Source organism: Apostichopus japonicus, chromosome 13, assembly GCF_037975245.1.
Source record: "Apostichopus japonicus isolate 1M-3 chromosome 13, ASM3797524v1, whole genome shotgun sequence".
Lineage (NCBI taxonomy): Eukaryota > Metazoa > Echinodermata > Holothuroidea > Aspidochirotida > Stichopodidae > Apostichopus > Apostichopus japonicus.
The window spans coordinates 123,776-140,482 of record NC_092573.1 but is presented as its reverse complement, the minus strand read 5'-3'; the positions used below and the strand labels follow the sequence as shown (position 1 = coordinate 140,482).

At 39.2% G+C, this 16,707-nt stretch overlaps 1 protein-coding gene across 1 annotated transcript; it reads right to left on the bottom strand.

The window, feature by feature from the left end:
• Positions 1-273: 273 nt before the first annotated feature.
• On the bottom strand, positions 274-11,479 carry LOC139978266 (uncharacterized). Its single transcript, XM_071988305.1, has 5 exons — positions 11,183-11,479; positions 10,097-10,274; positions 8,991-9,217; positions 7,411-7,587; positions 274-6,785 (listed from the first exon to the last, which is right to left on the bottom strand). Exons 1-5 carry the CDS (start codon positions 11,192-11,194, stop codon positions 5,499-5,501), a joined length of 1,881 nt encoding a protein of 626 aa, XP_071844406.1. The 5' UTR covers positions 11,195-11,479; the 3' UTR covers positions 274-5,498.
• Positions 11,480-16,707: the final 5,228 nt, after the last annotated feature.

Here is a 16,707-nt window from a genome sequence, read left to right as displayed (position 1 = left end):
TGCAGTTTTAATATTTTCGGTTTTTGGACCATAACTGACCTTTGGTGACCTTTGTGGGCACCAAAAACAATAGGGCACACCTTCTCCATATGGCGGATCTATAGTCCAAGTTTGGCCTCAATCCAACATTCCCTTATTGAGATAGAGCGTACCCAAGCAAGTGTCACAGACGCACACACACACACACACACACACCCACATACGCCAACCTGACTGCATAGGTTCCTTTTGCTAAAGCAAGGAACCAAAAAGGAAAATAATTGAGAGTAATCATCTTGTTTCAAAATGTTTTATTAGTACATGTAAAAATTGAGACATTGTCTGTACAGTTTCATCTTTGTATTGTCACGTGAGTAAATAACATATAAAATTAATTGACGTCCGACGAAAATATTCAAATTACGAAACTCGTTGGTGCAATATTTTCCAAGAAATGCAGGAAGTTATCTACAAACATAGAACAATAACTTTCTAGGACATAATAAAAAAAAACGACAACTTTGCATCATAATTAAAAAATTCTGTATAAATTATTGTCAGCTTATGTTCTTTTGTTTCCTTGGCATTATTTAGTCCAGTACCTGGTATGCATAACTTAGTCCAACAGTCTGGCCTTTCTCCTTTTCCTCTGCATTGCAACCCAACAGCTGGTAATAAATAAATAGAGTTTGCTGGTAATACAAATAAACATAATATTTCCAACAGTTTATATTGAATCCTGCTAAATGATCATTTTGTTAAACGTGTTGTTCTATCTCTCTGCATACAGTTAGAAGAATATATTACTATAAACTAATTATCGTAATTAATCCAATAATATGTATATTGATACTGCTAATTTATAACTTTATTCAGTTTCTCTGCATTGCGGTCCAAACTTTGTATATATAACTGTGTACATATATAGAGCATAATACAGTTCAGCAATCTGTATTGAACAGTAACATGTTACAATCCTGTAGTCCAGTAGTATGTGTACATATTTAGAAGCGTGTTACAGTCCTTTATTCCAAATGTCTTTAAACATGTAACATTCCTGTTCCAAAGTCCAGTAGTCTGTGTACATATTTAGAAGCATGTTACAGTCCATTATTACAAATGTCTTTAAACATATTACATTCCTGTTGCGAAGTCCAGTAGTCTGTGTAGTAATTTAAAAGCATGTTACAGTCCATTATTACAAATGTCTTTAAACATGTTACATTCCTGTTCCAAAGTCCAGTAGTCTGTGTACATATTTAGAAGCATGTTACAGTCCATTATTACAAATGTCTTTAAACATGTTACATTCCTGTTGCAAAGTCCAGTAGTCTGTGTAGTAATTTAAAAGCATGTTGCAGTCAATTATTCCAAATGTCTTTAAACATATTACATTCCTGCTCCAAAGTCCAGTAGTCTGTGTACATATTTAGAAGCATGTTACAGTCCATTATTACAAATGTCTTTAAACATGTTACATTCCTGTTCCAACATCCACTAGTCTATACACATTTTTATGTTTATAGCTTATTACATTCCGTTGTTCCAACGTTCAGTAGTCTGTATTGTATCCAAAGTGCATTATTATGTATCTTTAGCAACTAGGTACACTTCTTTGTTCCAAAGAACAATGGTCTGTTTATATTTTCATTGTTCTGCAACATTCTTTTGTTCCAGTTGTCCTACAGTCTCTACTGTTAAATATCATGTAACATTCTTACATTCCAGGTCCAGCAGTCTGTGCACAATGTTTATTGTTTACCAATGTGTAAAATTCCATAGCATAGTTGACCAATAGTATACATAGAAATGATTACATTCAATTCATTTGTAACAATTTGAATTATAAAAAACAAAGGAAAAAAAATTGCAGTAAAACACTAAGCTTCATATGAAATCTACAATGGATTAAGTAAAACAGACTCTTACTTGGTGCACATATGTGCAAGTGCGTTAGTTGATTCAGCTTACAGTGTTGTAAAAATTTCCAATAAGCAACTAAATATACTCTACTTTGGATTTGAAAAGCGCTGGACTTACAATACTGATGACAAATTGCTGTTCTGTCAACATGTCCCAAATTTACAACCCCCCCCCTGCCTATCTTACCTTCCACGGCCCCAAGTAAAAATGATGAATAAGGCAGGGAAAAAAATTCCAAAAAATTAGGTTAAGTTTATTAACCATCCTTAAGAGCTGGAAATAATTATACTAGTATTGGAAGTTCCATGTGCAGTTTTAATAACAACTGAATACTTACCCTTTGATTCTGTGACACAAAAACAAAACACAAAAATAGTGCTATCCTATTACTTAACAACTGGAACACACAAAGGATAGGAAACATAAATTAAAATATGATAAATTAAAAAGAGAAAAAAGAAAAGGAGGAAACATATATATTTACAAAAAATCATTAGTACAACCTTTAAATTCTTCTTTGGCCAAAAAAAAAAAAAATTAATTATAAAGAAAGTATCAAATATAATTGCCAAAATGGAGAAATGAGATTTGTTCAAGGGTGAACCATTTATAACCTATAACATAAACTATTTTCAATTAGATATTCAATTTTCTTGATCAATTTGTACAAAATTTCTTGGGATTATGGAAGTCAACTGATTTTTCCCCCAACTCTCTAATCTCATTGTTTCATCTTAAATTTTGTCCTTTTATGATAAGTTAAGACGAAAATGACAAAATTAATTTCTCATGTGCCCTGAAACCATACAACCATCACTATATTTGCAAAAAAAGGGCTGTTTTAAATTAACTCCTGCTACAATTGTGCATGGTGAAACCTTATGTCAGCCTTACTAGAGCCTTTCCTATACCTTCAATGTAAACATCTGGTTAACCGTAACTCGCCCAAACTTGATGTACTAAGGGAAAACATACTGCAGGAACATGTCTTCATAATGAATGCGGGAGTGGGGGGGGGGGGAGGAGTGGGGGGGGAAGGAGGGGCTCTTGGAGAGTACACCTTCCAAATGTGTCATAGTCATAGATATAAGTAAAATTATGCACTTAATTATTTTTATGTTATAACATCTGAAGTATTCTTTTTCCTCTTTGCAATTATGGACATTCATGACAGTTTGACTATGTATACATGATTTTATTTCAACTAAGTAATGCTAAACTTGTCACTGGATTACCCGTTCCATAAACTTGACTTTTAATGCAAGGAAAACAGAGAGAAGACGGACAAAAAAAAATTGAAGAGGGATTGGTAAAACATGAAGGAAGAAACCAAACATTTTGACTAGTTTGGCACCATGACAACCATTTGGTTGTTAAGAAACTCAGGGCAGTCTACCTGCTAATGATTGCCATTAATATTGGTGGCAATAGCACACAAAAGCCTTTCACAATTTTATTACACTTTTTAGATGAAAACTTAATAACCGGGTCACTGTTTGTATCACGCAAAGAATTAAACAAACAATGTCATCAAGGTGCTATGCAAGACTAACGAGTTTACATCGTAAAATACAACAAACTCTTTATAGTTTATCAATGTTGGCCACAAAATATGCTAGAAGATCAAGTAAATGGTCACACATGTTCACTGCCCCTCTCTAACCATTTCTCCTTTTTGGAGCCTTTAACAGTCCCGTCAAACATTCTGCAACGACTGTGAGTCGTTTGGAGAACCAAAAGTTACAGGAAAGTACTTTCAAACCTTTTAAGCAAATTTTCAGAATTTTTAAAATTTGGGGGCCAATATACTGAAGATCTTTAACAATTATTAATTAAACTAGAAGATGAAAGTAATGTGGAGTGGGCATTTTCATTCCTAGTGGATGAGCTAAACAATTAGAAACAATCACTAAGTCAGTCAAACAGAGTTCCAAAGATGATCCATAATGAAAATTTTTCAGATAAAGAAGAAACTATAAACATGTACAGTAGGACAAACCACTTTTGCTTGGTTTAAGAATTAAGACAAGTATATCACACGGATGGAAGAAGTGTAGGGTTCTAATCGTTTCACATGCTTAAAAGGAAAATCAATGAGAATATAACAAATACTTAAGAAGAAAGAAATGGAACTTGGCATGTCTTAAGTACACAAGTCAATAAGCAATTCCATAATTCCAATTGCACATGGGTAAATCTTCAGTGAGGCAACATGAGACTTGTTTTTTATCTCTGCATGTGAACTAAATCTGTCCGATTTCATGCCATACGTCATTGACTCTACGGATATGACTTTAAGCCAGGTTGTTCCCGGACAATGCAACAAACTAAAGACAGAAAGATCTTCTACAACTGATTCGTGTTACGGTACAAACAATTTTGGCACCTGCTTGTTTTTGTGTAGTATTATCTGAACCACTCTTTGACCTGACCTGAGAGGGAAGATGTAAACATGTACAGTTGGAATCATACAACAGCTCATCAAAACTCAGGTTTCTGTGTCTATGACATGTTTAAATTTAAAGCTGGTACTTACAATATGATGATGATGGTAATATAAATATGGTCTGCACACAGAATACTAAACAAGCAATAAATAAGTACACAGAACTTGATACTGATAAAGTCTCCCATAACTGGTATGTTATAACCTGCAAGTCTTTTAAAACCTTGATTTATGATCATGTAACTAACAATCCATTGATGCTGTTCATCACACATCACTGTCTGTCTTCTTCATTCTCAACACCTCTTTGAAAATTTAATTTTTTTATTATTTTTTTTACAAATACTGGAAAAATGGATAAATACCCACGACAGGTGCTGAATACAGAAGGAACTCAAACATATCATTTTGTACAATCTTGTTGAGTTACACAGCTATGTAGCAAGGGGTTGCTGTGGCATCAACAATGGTATTATTTTTTCTCATTCCTTTCCGTCAAACTACAAACCTATCCCTTCCCCAACTCCACCACGATGTCATCATTTCCATTGTTCCTCAACTTTGACTAATACAGAAGACTGACTTTTTTTTATTAACAAAACTTGCAGCAATTGAATGGAACTGACTATAACATGAGAGATCTCTCCTCATAGAATGTCTGTCTTATTTTATTGGCATTCTCTACTCTGTGTAAGATCCAGAGCAAACTTCCTAGCTTCCTTCCTTCCTTCCTCCAGATCACAACTGCATTCTACATGTAAACGTCTTCTGTTTCAACAACTAAAACCCATATCAGAACAATACAGCTCCTACAATGTAACCAACCATAAAGCACAGTACAGTGGCCTTTTGACAAGATTAGCCAACATATTGTGTTGCTTTATAAGTTACTGTACTTAATGCTTTTAATGTGCTCTCTGTGAGGACAGTGACATTTACCACAAATTATGGCAAAACGATTGACGAAAGAGTACCAAAACTGTTCTTTCTTTCAAAATGAAGCACTTTGTCTTGTTTCCGAACAAAATACTGAGCATCATAAATTACCGTGATAAAAAGCTTGTGAAGTATAAAAAAAAGAGGCAAGCATCTGGCATCGAGTGAAGGTGATGACAAAGAGTCAATGACGGTATAGATTATAAATGCACACTCAAAGTGGAGGTACATATTCTTGCAATTTCCTAACAGTCGGTTTATCCAGTGAACAGAGGTCAAAGTCGAATGTCTTATCTGTGATCTTGAAATCCCCGGTTTCACCTATCAGATCCACAACTTTTTGTAATTTTTCTCGGTCTTTTAGAGCCATTAGTCTTTTGTGTAAGTCAACCAGCTCATAGAGATAGTCCATGTTGTTCGTTTGCACGCCTTTCTTCTCATTCTCTTTGCTACTCTCTTTAGTCTTTCCATCCGACGTTTTTACTTTCCCATCTGATTTAGTCTTACTCTCGCTGACTTTGCTTTTTCCTTCCGCAGATCTCCTCTTCGTCTCTGTCTTTGGCTTTTCCGATTTCTTCGGCTTTGAATTCGACGACAACTTTGCTTTGCTCTCGGCTGCTTTGCTCTCTTTCTTTTCGGACGCTTTGCTCTTGGCGCTCGAGGTCTTACCTTTCTCGTTACCCACGCTCTTCTTCCTGACGTTGGTGGTCTTCGCTTTGGAGTCGCTGTCTTTCGGTTTCGTCCAGCTTTTCTTACCGTCTTCACTTTTTGTTTTGCTTTCGAATTTTGATTTCTTTTCCACCACCATTGTCTCCTCTTTGACAGGCTTCTCACTCCTCTTGGAGGAGTTTTCTTTCTTCATAATGGTCTGACGGATCAGCTGATCAAAGTCCGACCCAGAGGATGAGCTGTCGTGTTCCAAACTTTGAATAGAGGAGTTTGGGAAATCTCTCTTGAATGGTATGTTATAATCTTGATCTTCCTCGTCTTCGTAGTCGTCTGCAATTTCAGCCATGAGCGTCTCCAGGGCCCCACCCGTCCCGCCTCCCCGAGGCAGCGAGGAAAAACTACCGGTGCTCTTAGAGCTAGGGCTATCCGGTGCATCCACCTCCCCTGTGCTAACTTCATCCTCAAAGGGAGGTAAAGAGGGTTTCTTGACAGGTTCTGATTTGGTTTTGTGCTCTACACTTATTTCAGGTAAAAATAATTCTGCTTTCTTTTCCTTACTAACTTTAGGTAGACTTTTCTTTTTCTTGGCCGTGGAGGGTCCCTTCTTTGAGGACTGTTCATTGCCCGCAGAGGACTTCTCGCTGCTCGTGGATTTTGCAGACTTTGTGGATAGAGAATAATCCTTTTTACGTTTGACAGAGGGTTCACCTCTGGACGACCCCTGGGAGGGTCTCTTACTTGCTACCTTTGAAGAGCTTTTGCCCTCTTTTGAAGACACCTTTCCTTCTTTGAACTCTTTACTTCCCTTGGATGAACTCGATTTACTAGGATCCTGTGTCAATAAAAAAATGAAGAAGAAAACAGTGATTCATTGAAAAATTACCATGTCTCTTGAGGACATTGATATTTGTCTATTGAATTTGAGCCTGGGTGATTTTGTGCAGTGCCAAGGAAAGCAATCTGGCATTTATGTTTATTGCAGGCATTGCTGAGAATCTCATCTGATTGAGATGCCTGTAGCTTATTGGTCACACACTTGTTACACTATATTGCATTATGCATTCAACCTCGTTGGTCTTGACAAACTCTTTATTGGTAATACTGTGTAATAAATAATCACAAAATCATGAAAATGTACTTTTTTGTCAAAGTTTTGGTCCCACTGCCAGAGCGAGCCAAATCATTCTCAAAGGTTAGAAGTGCCAAGCATAATCCAGCTAGAGATAACAATAAAAAACAAACTGTAACAAGCTCTTAGACAAATTTTAACAGTTCTCACTGGTCATAAGCCTGAATGAGTGGTAAGTAAAGTATCCCCAGTGGCAAATTATTTCGACTGTTGATCAGAACATTTCATTTCCATTTTTCTCTGTATCCAAGTATACGTAGAAGTATATAATTGCTTTTTGCTACCCTCTCTAACTGTCTTCTCTGATGTAAGATGGTGTACCTCTTACCTTAGTTGGAGCTGCAGTGGTTTTCAGTTTCTTTTGCGCTACATTTGTGGATACTGCTCCAGGTTTGCCTTTGGACGGAGTTCTGCTGTCGGTGACTCCAGTAGAGTTAATAGTCCCGACGGATTCCAAGCCGAACGAAGCACCAGGTGGGATACCACCGTCATCTAGCACACCGACCTGTAAGGAAAATTGGTTTCTTCAATGACTATTTTCTGCTTTGGTAGGAAAAGGGACCCAGACAATAAACTTTGCAGAGCAAAACCGGCCACTGACGTTCAAAACTCTCAATGAGAGCAAAACTTGAGCCATCGTACAATGAACATACTGTGGAAATTGCCTCTTTTCAAAACCGAGAGCTTGAAACATGAAATTTCCAAAAATTTTGAGTGTAAAGTTAGGTTCTCACCAATCTTCATACCTTCTTTACTCTCAGGCACAGGTCTAGATAAAATGTGGAATTCAGTCCTGTTTATTAAAAGGTAAAATTGACATGCAGCAGTGGGGTATATACCTTACAGGCTTACACTCTCAGTCCAGAGCAAAAGAGAAAAACCTCAATCAGCTACGAAAGCGATTCCCAAGGAGGCTCTCTTACGTTTCAACAGAGGGCGCAGTCATAGAGGTCCTAACGTGAATCTCTGAATCAAAGCAACACCATCAGGCAAGAGTGCTCGCGATTTCACAAGAATGTGAATTCATAAAGACCAGCTGGGTGATTGGCCTGTTCAAGGTTACTTGTACAGTTTTGGCAAACAAAAGGTCTCCTCTTCAATAGTTACGAATTTTAATTGAAGTGATCAAATCATAGAGCTTTGTCAATTTTCTAGATAAGATCGATATGAGAGCACCCTCTCTTGATTTTGTTTGGTTGGTGAGCCTCTCTGCCTGGTTGAGATGATCAGTAAATTATCTGGACAAATTAAGCCCTTTCTCGGCAAATTGTGAGGGATTTTGTTAAACTTTAAACAGCTGATTGCTGCCATGAATGAAACTTAAGTGATCAAACCACACACACACACACACACACAAAAGAGCACCCTGCAAAGCTACCAAATTTTTTTCTCAGCAATCTGTGAGTTTGTCAAGATACAGAATGTACAGCAACACACTACAGGTATCAAGTCCATTATTAAAATCATGTCACAGTTTGAACTATATTGATAACAGGGTTTTAAGCATCCTTGGAAAAGTTGCACTTTGACTGAATTGTGTGTGACTTTCATTGACCTTTGCAGGTCTGAGCTCCTCCCCTTCCCTACCCCCTCCCCTACCAAATATATGTCTGGCCCACATTGTCAGGAAAATTTTTTTTTCATGTTACTTATTTTACAACTTTTGGAGAAGTACTCTACCTACCCATTGTTCTCTGCTGTTTTGCAATTAAAGTTTCCACTTGGACCAAAGACTTACAATAATAGACAAAATGAAGAGTACACTGCAAGTATCAAAACATTAATCATTTGTTCAGTATAAATTTCCCCTTGGCCCTTCCAAACCTTTCACCAGCCCAAAACCTCACCCCTGAGTTCTCTCTACTTTTCTCTCAGGATATTGGAACAAATATACCAGAAACTACTTACTCCACCAGATGAGAGAAGTTTTCTCCTGAAATCTTCAGTTGGATTACGAAAGGTAAGTTTCTCTCCTCTGACATGGTTGACAGGTGGGTCCCCGTCAATGTGTAAAAACAGGTCATAGACAAACTGGACCTTCTTGGGCTCTTCCCTATTCTTCAAATGAATCTCAATTGGCATTGTAAATCCCCCATACCCAGACTCTTCCAACACGAACGGAGCCTCCTTGACAACTGTTAAGCACAAAAGTAAATGGTATTCAAATCAATGTATATAATAAATAGCAAGAAATTAAAGCAGAATGTTTACACTTTTAGCAGCAACTTAAAACCTTCACTACCAAAGTGGGCTTTCTATAACCTTAAAATACCTCAAAATGAAGACATGAACTGTTCATATGACTTGATTTCAGTTGTCAGAAAATTATTCTTATTAACATTTTTGTCACATTTAAAAGAGAAACTAAATTCATTAACGCTAAATATGCTACAAACAAAATGTGCACAGTCATTTATTTGATTGTCTGATGACGAGTAGCTCTACAGAAAATTTGACATGTGTTTATGTGACATTTTGGAGACAAAGTTCAAAACTGATTGATCAAAGATTACCTTGTGGACTGAACTTTTTTTCAGTGTGTGTAACATTCAATTATCTCTGCTGGATTACCAAACAGATCATTCAGTCTGTTAAACTGAATCCCCACACAAATTAATCGGGGAGCATGATACTGTAGTTTTGTATTCAAATACTGCGACATAATAACAAGACATTACAGATTTTCCTCGAGCAGTCTGAGTGCTGCTTTTAGCGTAGTGCTCTGGTATGACATGTTTCATTTGCAGCGAATCAGAGAGGTTTAAATGTACTAAACAGTGCATTAACAGCTGCAGGCCTAAACAAACTACTTTGACACCAACGTCCTCTTGAATCTCATTTTGGCATATGTTAGATACTTTCATACCGAGATGTAAAGCCAAAAAATGCTGAATAAATTTAATCATCACCACTAGGTTATTAACTACCGTACATTCATCCATTTAAAAAGCAGATTTTGATTCAGATTTTTCCACGATGCTTATAATTCATCCTTTGATTGCTTCCAAGCTTACCTCTTCTTGACTTAGGAAAGCTTTCATGGAGGTTAAAGATGACCTTCTCAACAAAATGCTGAATTTCATTCCCTTCTGAGCCTCTTACAAAAACAATCCAGTCATGAGTGAAACCTTCTTGTGATGGCTTGGTCCTGATGCTAGCCGAGTGACCAAACTCAAGCTTTACTTGGACACACTGTGAATGTAAAGCCACATTGTTAGAAATTTCAACTCATCATTATGTCTCTTTCTTAACATCTGCAATATGTAATATTGCATCTGTAAACATGATACATGTTAATGACAGAAATGGCATACAAGAATGTTGTTACACATAATAATCTGTGGTATACTGCTTTGCAAAATTAAGGCACTGATCTAACTCTAACAGGCTTAACATTATTTTACTTATTCAGGCATTTGCTAGGCCTATATTTCTTTGGGAGGAAATTAATCAAAGATGACTGAATCTGAAGTGTGATAGGCAAAGGCCTACACCAATTTGATCATAAAGAGTTATGCCTTACTTAAGCAGTTTCTTGGTTTACAATTACATGTGACATTGTAGATTCCATTACTAAGCAGTTCCTTTTCTAATTACAGTTCATACCATCATTAAACTTCTCTAACTTCATCAGGCTCAATTGTACTGTATTGCTTGTCTTTGATTGGAATTTTAGAAACTGTTGTTTTATCAGCATAATTTTCTATTAATTCAAACATGTATGTTTTCCTTCCTGGTTCTCTGAGAGTCTTATTGCATGGCGATCGATATACAATGTAACCTAGGACTAGGCCTGAAACTCTGTGGATCTGATTCTGAAACTGTTCGTTATATAGCGTTGGCCGAACGTTAGGCTATGCTTATACTGTTGTTTGGCCGAGTACTGATCTAGCCTAAAAGGACATGAAGGCTACGCCATAAGTTGTGGATTTAACGTAAGGTAGTGCAACCTACACTGTGTTTTGTCTACATAGTGAATCATGTAACATATGTGGACCAAAAGTTATGCACTGTTACCTGACCTACGCAAGGCGTAACTTCAGCCTGTTGTAGCCTAACGTTAGTCGTTGGTTTATAAATTCGTGATGTGAGAATATTACCTGTGTTGTCATTATTCTACGACCGTATTTCAGCACCACATCAAAAGAGAACGGTTACATTCAACTACGAAGGAACCGAAACTGATACCATTCACTTTGATATAGGCCTGAACATTCTTTATAATTATACGTTCATCAGTTCTCGATCGTTACGCCGGGAGACTGGCGTTCAAAGAGTATAATAGTGGTTAGGCTTGTCACAAGTGATATGATAACCATACATGTACACTAAGTTACTCTCATACATACTAACGCTCCTAATTGAAAACTAAACCGGTGTATGAACCATCAATTTCTATGGTATGAACTATGAATGAACGTACAAAATCAGAGAATCAGTGTTACCATGCCTTGGAACGCACACAAGAGAAAAAACCCAACGTAAACAATGCTCTAATAGTAATATGTTTAAAACTAGCGATAATTATGAGGAGGAAAACAGAGAGAAAGGAAGACAAAAAAAAAAAGAAGAAGAAAGAAAGACGGTGATCACCACAGTAACAAAACACTAGGATTTATGTTAGAATTAAATGATGGGGAATAGTACATACATACATACTGTAGTTACCAGTGTAAGCAGGGCCTACCACAGTGGGTCCGCGGGAAAGTGATCACTTCCCGTCTTAATTTTTTTACACAGCAGTGCTTATCACACGGGTACAAGAAAGTCAAAGACTGCCATTTTCAACACAAAAGACTTGTCTAACTCCTGCTCCACCACCAATCTCGAACCATTGCCAAATTTTATGTGAAAATGGTGGGGTAGATGGCATAGGTTTATAGGGGGAATGAATGTCGAGTATGGTTGTGCCAAACGAAATGTATTCAGAACCATCGAATCGAAGTATATAATGTACAAATTTGCTATGGTTTTTTTTTCAGTACAGAATACCGGTGCAATATATTGAGATAAGGTGAACCTGAACACTTAAAGGCATTGAAGACTCGCCCCAAACCTTTTGTTAACTTTCTGTTGCTTGCAAGTGACATTTTGTTCGTGTCGCTACAAAATGCAGACAGTAATGAACGTGATACCTTGTTATCTTTAGCTAGACCTGGGATGTCCATCGCTGTAACGTTTGTACAATGTGCTGTGGGTATTGACCGCAGCTGTATGTACTGACTGTACACTATAGCAGTGTTCTCCACTACCGGTTTTGTCCGGGCGCGCCGCCCGGACAAAATTTGAAAAGGCTGGCTAGCGCCCGGACATAAAGCTACCGCCCGGACGAAAAACTCGGCCGCCCGGACAAAAAAAATACACTGGCACCTCGTCAAACATTTTCTAAAAGTCACTCATATTCTTTAAGAGTGACGAATTTGATCGAAACTACATGTTTTGTTTCTGCCGCGCAGTGGCGTCACCAGACTTTTCAGTCTGGGGGGGGGCACAGGGGGGGCACCATCATTTGATGGGGGGGGCACTTAGGTGGATACGGATCAACGTCCTGGGGAGGGGTCTAAGGGGAGGGGTGCCCCTCCAGGCGCGGCGGAACGGGAAAATTATTGGGGGGGGGGGCTAATGTGTAGAGACTATCTAAGCGGAGCGCCACCATCGGTTGGCGCGGAGCGTACAAGAAAATTTTGGGTTTTTCAAACCCCCAGATGGCCGGAAACGGCACTTCCCGAGTGTTTTATGCTGCGAATACCTAGCCCTAAAATATTGGTCTCAAGCCCATGCAATTTCTCAGATTGCACGTAAAAGTCTGTAAAAACATTGTAATTTGTATATTCGATGGTGTTTTAAGAGAGTAGCTATTACTCGTAGTGTACTCGCAAAGACGTTTTTGAGTGTAGTAAGGGGATGTTGGAGAACTGGCTGAAATGAAGCAAGTCATTGGCCTAAGACGAAGTTGTGTTGCGCTTACCGGTACTCACACTCACTGCTTCCACTTTTCACGGGGCGTGAAGACGCGGTTGGGGTGACAATATGGTCTATAGCCAGGGGACAGGCCGAGGGTCCCCCAGCATTTTGTAAAATTATTACACCTATATAGTATACGTGTGCATCGGACAGATCGACAAGTATGCATTGAAAAATGGGCAGATGCACGTTTCGGAGCCTTGGTAAATATTGGGGGGGGGGGGGGCTTATCATGCATTTGCCCCTTCAACTTTTTCATTGGGGGGCTGAGCCCCCAAGCCCCCCGGTTCCGCCGCCACTGCCCCCCCCCCTCCCCTTTGGAAAATTTTCGCATACGGAGGATGGGCTAGATGCAAAATGCTGCCACATTTGATGCTAAATTCGATCTGAAGATATCTCCAGAAATTGCTGTTTTTGAGGTAATGATTTTAACAAGGCGCAGAATTTTGCAGAGGATATGAACCACATGCTGTCGATATTATGCCTAACCCTATCAATAGAACCTACATTTGTTGAATTAATGTGTGCATGACCCCGACTCCTTTCTTGTCCTTCTCGTTTTCGCCCATTATCTATTAAGATGTAACAGGTTCCAGCATCGTTATTGGCTCCTATCAGGGATCTCACCATGCAATCCAAAGTTTGATCACACATCGAGTATGGCTCAGTATGCAGGTGTGAACATTCGCCATTTGTTCCTACAAGCATCTGACCTCAAATGACCTCTGCACCCCCTACACAACAGGGTTAATATATGGGTCCACAAATATAGGCAAGTATGGAGCCTGCGGACCCTCACATTCTCACATTTCGTCAGCTCCTAACCTGTGAACCCCAGACTAAGCAACATATTGCAGTACCCTCCCTTCTCACAGTCATATAGCTCGCGAAGCGGACTTGTATATCCGCTGGTATGGCGTGAGCACTGACACATTCAATGTAAATATCGACACCTGTTGTGATGGCGCGGGTTACGACTTCGATACCCGACGTTCAAGGATAAACTTGTTCATTTTTTCGCAGATCATTTGAAGAAAATACAAATTATACTGTGCTTCTTTGTCCAACTCAGATGATGGGAGTTGAATATAACAAAATATATATATATATTTTTTTACCAACCCAAATCTCAGATGGGGGGGCACTCGGGGGGGCACTAGGTTTTACAGGGGGGCACGTGCCCCCCCTGGCCCCCCCTTGGCGACGCCACTGCTGCCGCGGCCGCGACGATTTACAAAACTGTCGATATTATGAAACAAACTACGTTCGGCAAAGTCCCGTTTCTAGAATGCCTAACAATGAACAGCGTGCACGATACGTACATCAGTTTAAAACTGCAGTGTTTAACCCTACTTGAATATCACGGTAGGCTGGCTTCATGTGTTTCGAGTTTTCCAAGGTACCTTGCAAAACAACCCCGTCTAACACCTGTTTTTTAACATTTTTGGCACGTTTCCAAAAAAACTTTTCATGGAGTAAACTATTTTGGCTCCACTCAAGAATTAATTAGGTCAGTCAGTAAAGGATCGGTAAAGTTATGCGAAATATTATCTTATACGTTCAAGAAAAGTAGGTAAATATCCCGTAACATTAGGGTAAGTAAAACACACCTCAAGCCAACTGACTCCTTCGCATGAACAAAACAATCTATTCCCCATGATACACCAGGCACAGTCTATACCATACAGACATAGCACGATATCAAGGCCTCAATAGCTACAGTATGGCCATCTTCAAGGGCGTAGGAACCGGGGGGCTGGGGGGCGCCAGCCCCCCCCCCCAGTGAAAAATGTGGAGGGGCGGAAGTATCATTCCGCCCCCACCCCCCGCTTCGCAGGTCAGAAAACCCCTTTTTCATTTCTAAATGAGAAAAAAAAATCTCATTTGGAGCACCAAATTGCATCTATAAAGCCTGGTGAAAATACAAAATTAAGTTTACAAAATGGAGTGGGTGGGTTGAATTGTGCTATATTGCACCAAATTGCATCTGAGGCTACCTGGAAATGCAAAAAATTCCAAAGGGGAGGGGGAAACCCCCTCCCCTTAGACCCCTCCCCCAGGCCGGCCATCAGTCTTCAGCCCCCCCCCCCACTCAAAAGTACCTTCCTACGCCACTGGCCATCTTTATGAAAGTAAAACGTGCAATCCCATGTTTTAGGCCACTTGGCATGATTAACTAAATGCTAAATATTGTTTCCATGTCCTTGTAGAGAACGTCAACTTCGCAAAATACAATTTAAGTTGTGTTTTTGTTGTTACGTGAGATCCGTAACCGACGAAGTGGTTAGGCTATTTACTATACACTTAACTATGGTAGGATAGTAATTTTTCCTTTCTTTGTGAAAATTTTAGAAAATACTTTCTTTTTCTGCCGCTCAACACCAGATGTGGTCTTATGGTTAATTCATAAATGGGTGTACTAGAGCCTTGTTTACATGAAATTAGTTGCATTTAGCACGAAATGCCAGTTTCGCGTGAATTTTTCGAAAGTATTTTGCTCGAGCTTTCGTAAAATTTGAAAGGTGTGCCAACCTACTTTTCGTACACAATTGGTAATTTCTCTACTGATTTTCAGAGTTTTGTTCTCTATACAGTGAATGTTGTAAATGGACGGGTTTTTACGAACTTCAAAAGTCATGAAGTTGATAAACTTTATTTCTTTTCAACTTTCTCACTGCAATTGTTATCCTGTTGGTGTTGAAATAAATAAAGACTAATTTGTTATTTGATCATCTATTTATCATTCTTTCATTCATTGTGTGCATCTGTCTAATATAGGACTGATAATTGGTTGATATGCCTGAACTTGGCAGTTATCCCAGTCAAGCACAGGCAGGGGCGTAGCGAGCGGGGGAGTGTGGGGGGTGTCACACCCCCCAATAATTTGGTCGCTGTCGGCAAATTTTGGGTCTGTCGGCAAAAGGAGAAAAGGTGAAGAGAGCGGAAGGGGAAGAAAGAAGGAAAGCTGAATAGAGAAAAGGAGAAAGGGAGCTTCTTCCGTGCCAAATTTGACTTAAAATATGCACCAGATTGCATCTAAGGACGTTTCAAAACTAAAAATTTTCCAAAGGGAAAACCCCCTCCCCTTAGACCCCTCCCCCATTTCAGTCACCACTTCCAGATCCGTCGGCAAATCAAATTCTCCACACCCCCCCCCGACAAAACCTCTTCGCTACGCCCCTGAGCACAGGCTGTGTTGGGTTAGCCTTGCACAGTGTAGAATAATTTTTCATTGGACTTAGGGCCTATTCATTACTACTCATATTTCAGCAACAATTTTGAAGTGTTCTTATTTTTTGTCATTTGGCAAACGTAAGAGAAAATTTAAAACACTGCCTAAAAGATAGCAATTCCTGGAGATACATGCAAGGCAAATATAGCACCAAATATTGCACCATTTGGCGTCTAGCCCACCTTCGGAGGGCAAAAATTTTCCAAAGCGGAGGGGGACACCCCCTCCCCTTAGACCCCTCCCCCAGGACGGCGATTACCCCCAGGACGGCGATTGCCACCCGGACAAAAAAATGACCTGCGGAGAACACTGCTATAGTGTCTAATTACCGACGGTATCAAGCTGTGTGTGTATTTTCTGGGATCGATGGTGGTGTCTAACACTTCTCTTACACCTCATTCGAAGCTAGGTCAGATTACCGGCATTTGG

Coding starts and splice junctions, on each gene's coding strand:
- LOC139978266 (XM_071988305.1), bottom strand. Junction 9,218..10,096: donor CTTTCCTAAGTCAAGAAGAG/GTAAGCTTGGAA, acceptor TGTGCTTAACAG/TTGTCAAGGAGGCTCCGTTC. Junction 7,588..8,990: donor AACTTCTCTCATCTGGTGGA/GTAAGTAGTTTC, acceptor TTTTCCTTACAG/GTCGGTGTGCTAGATGACGG.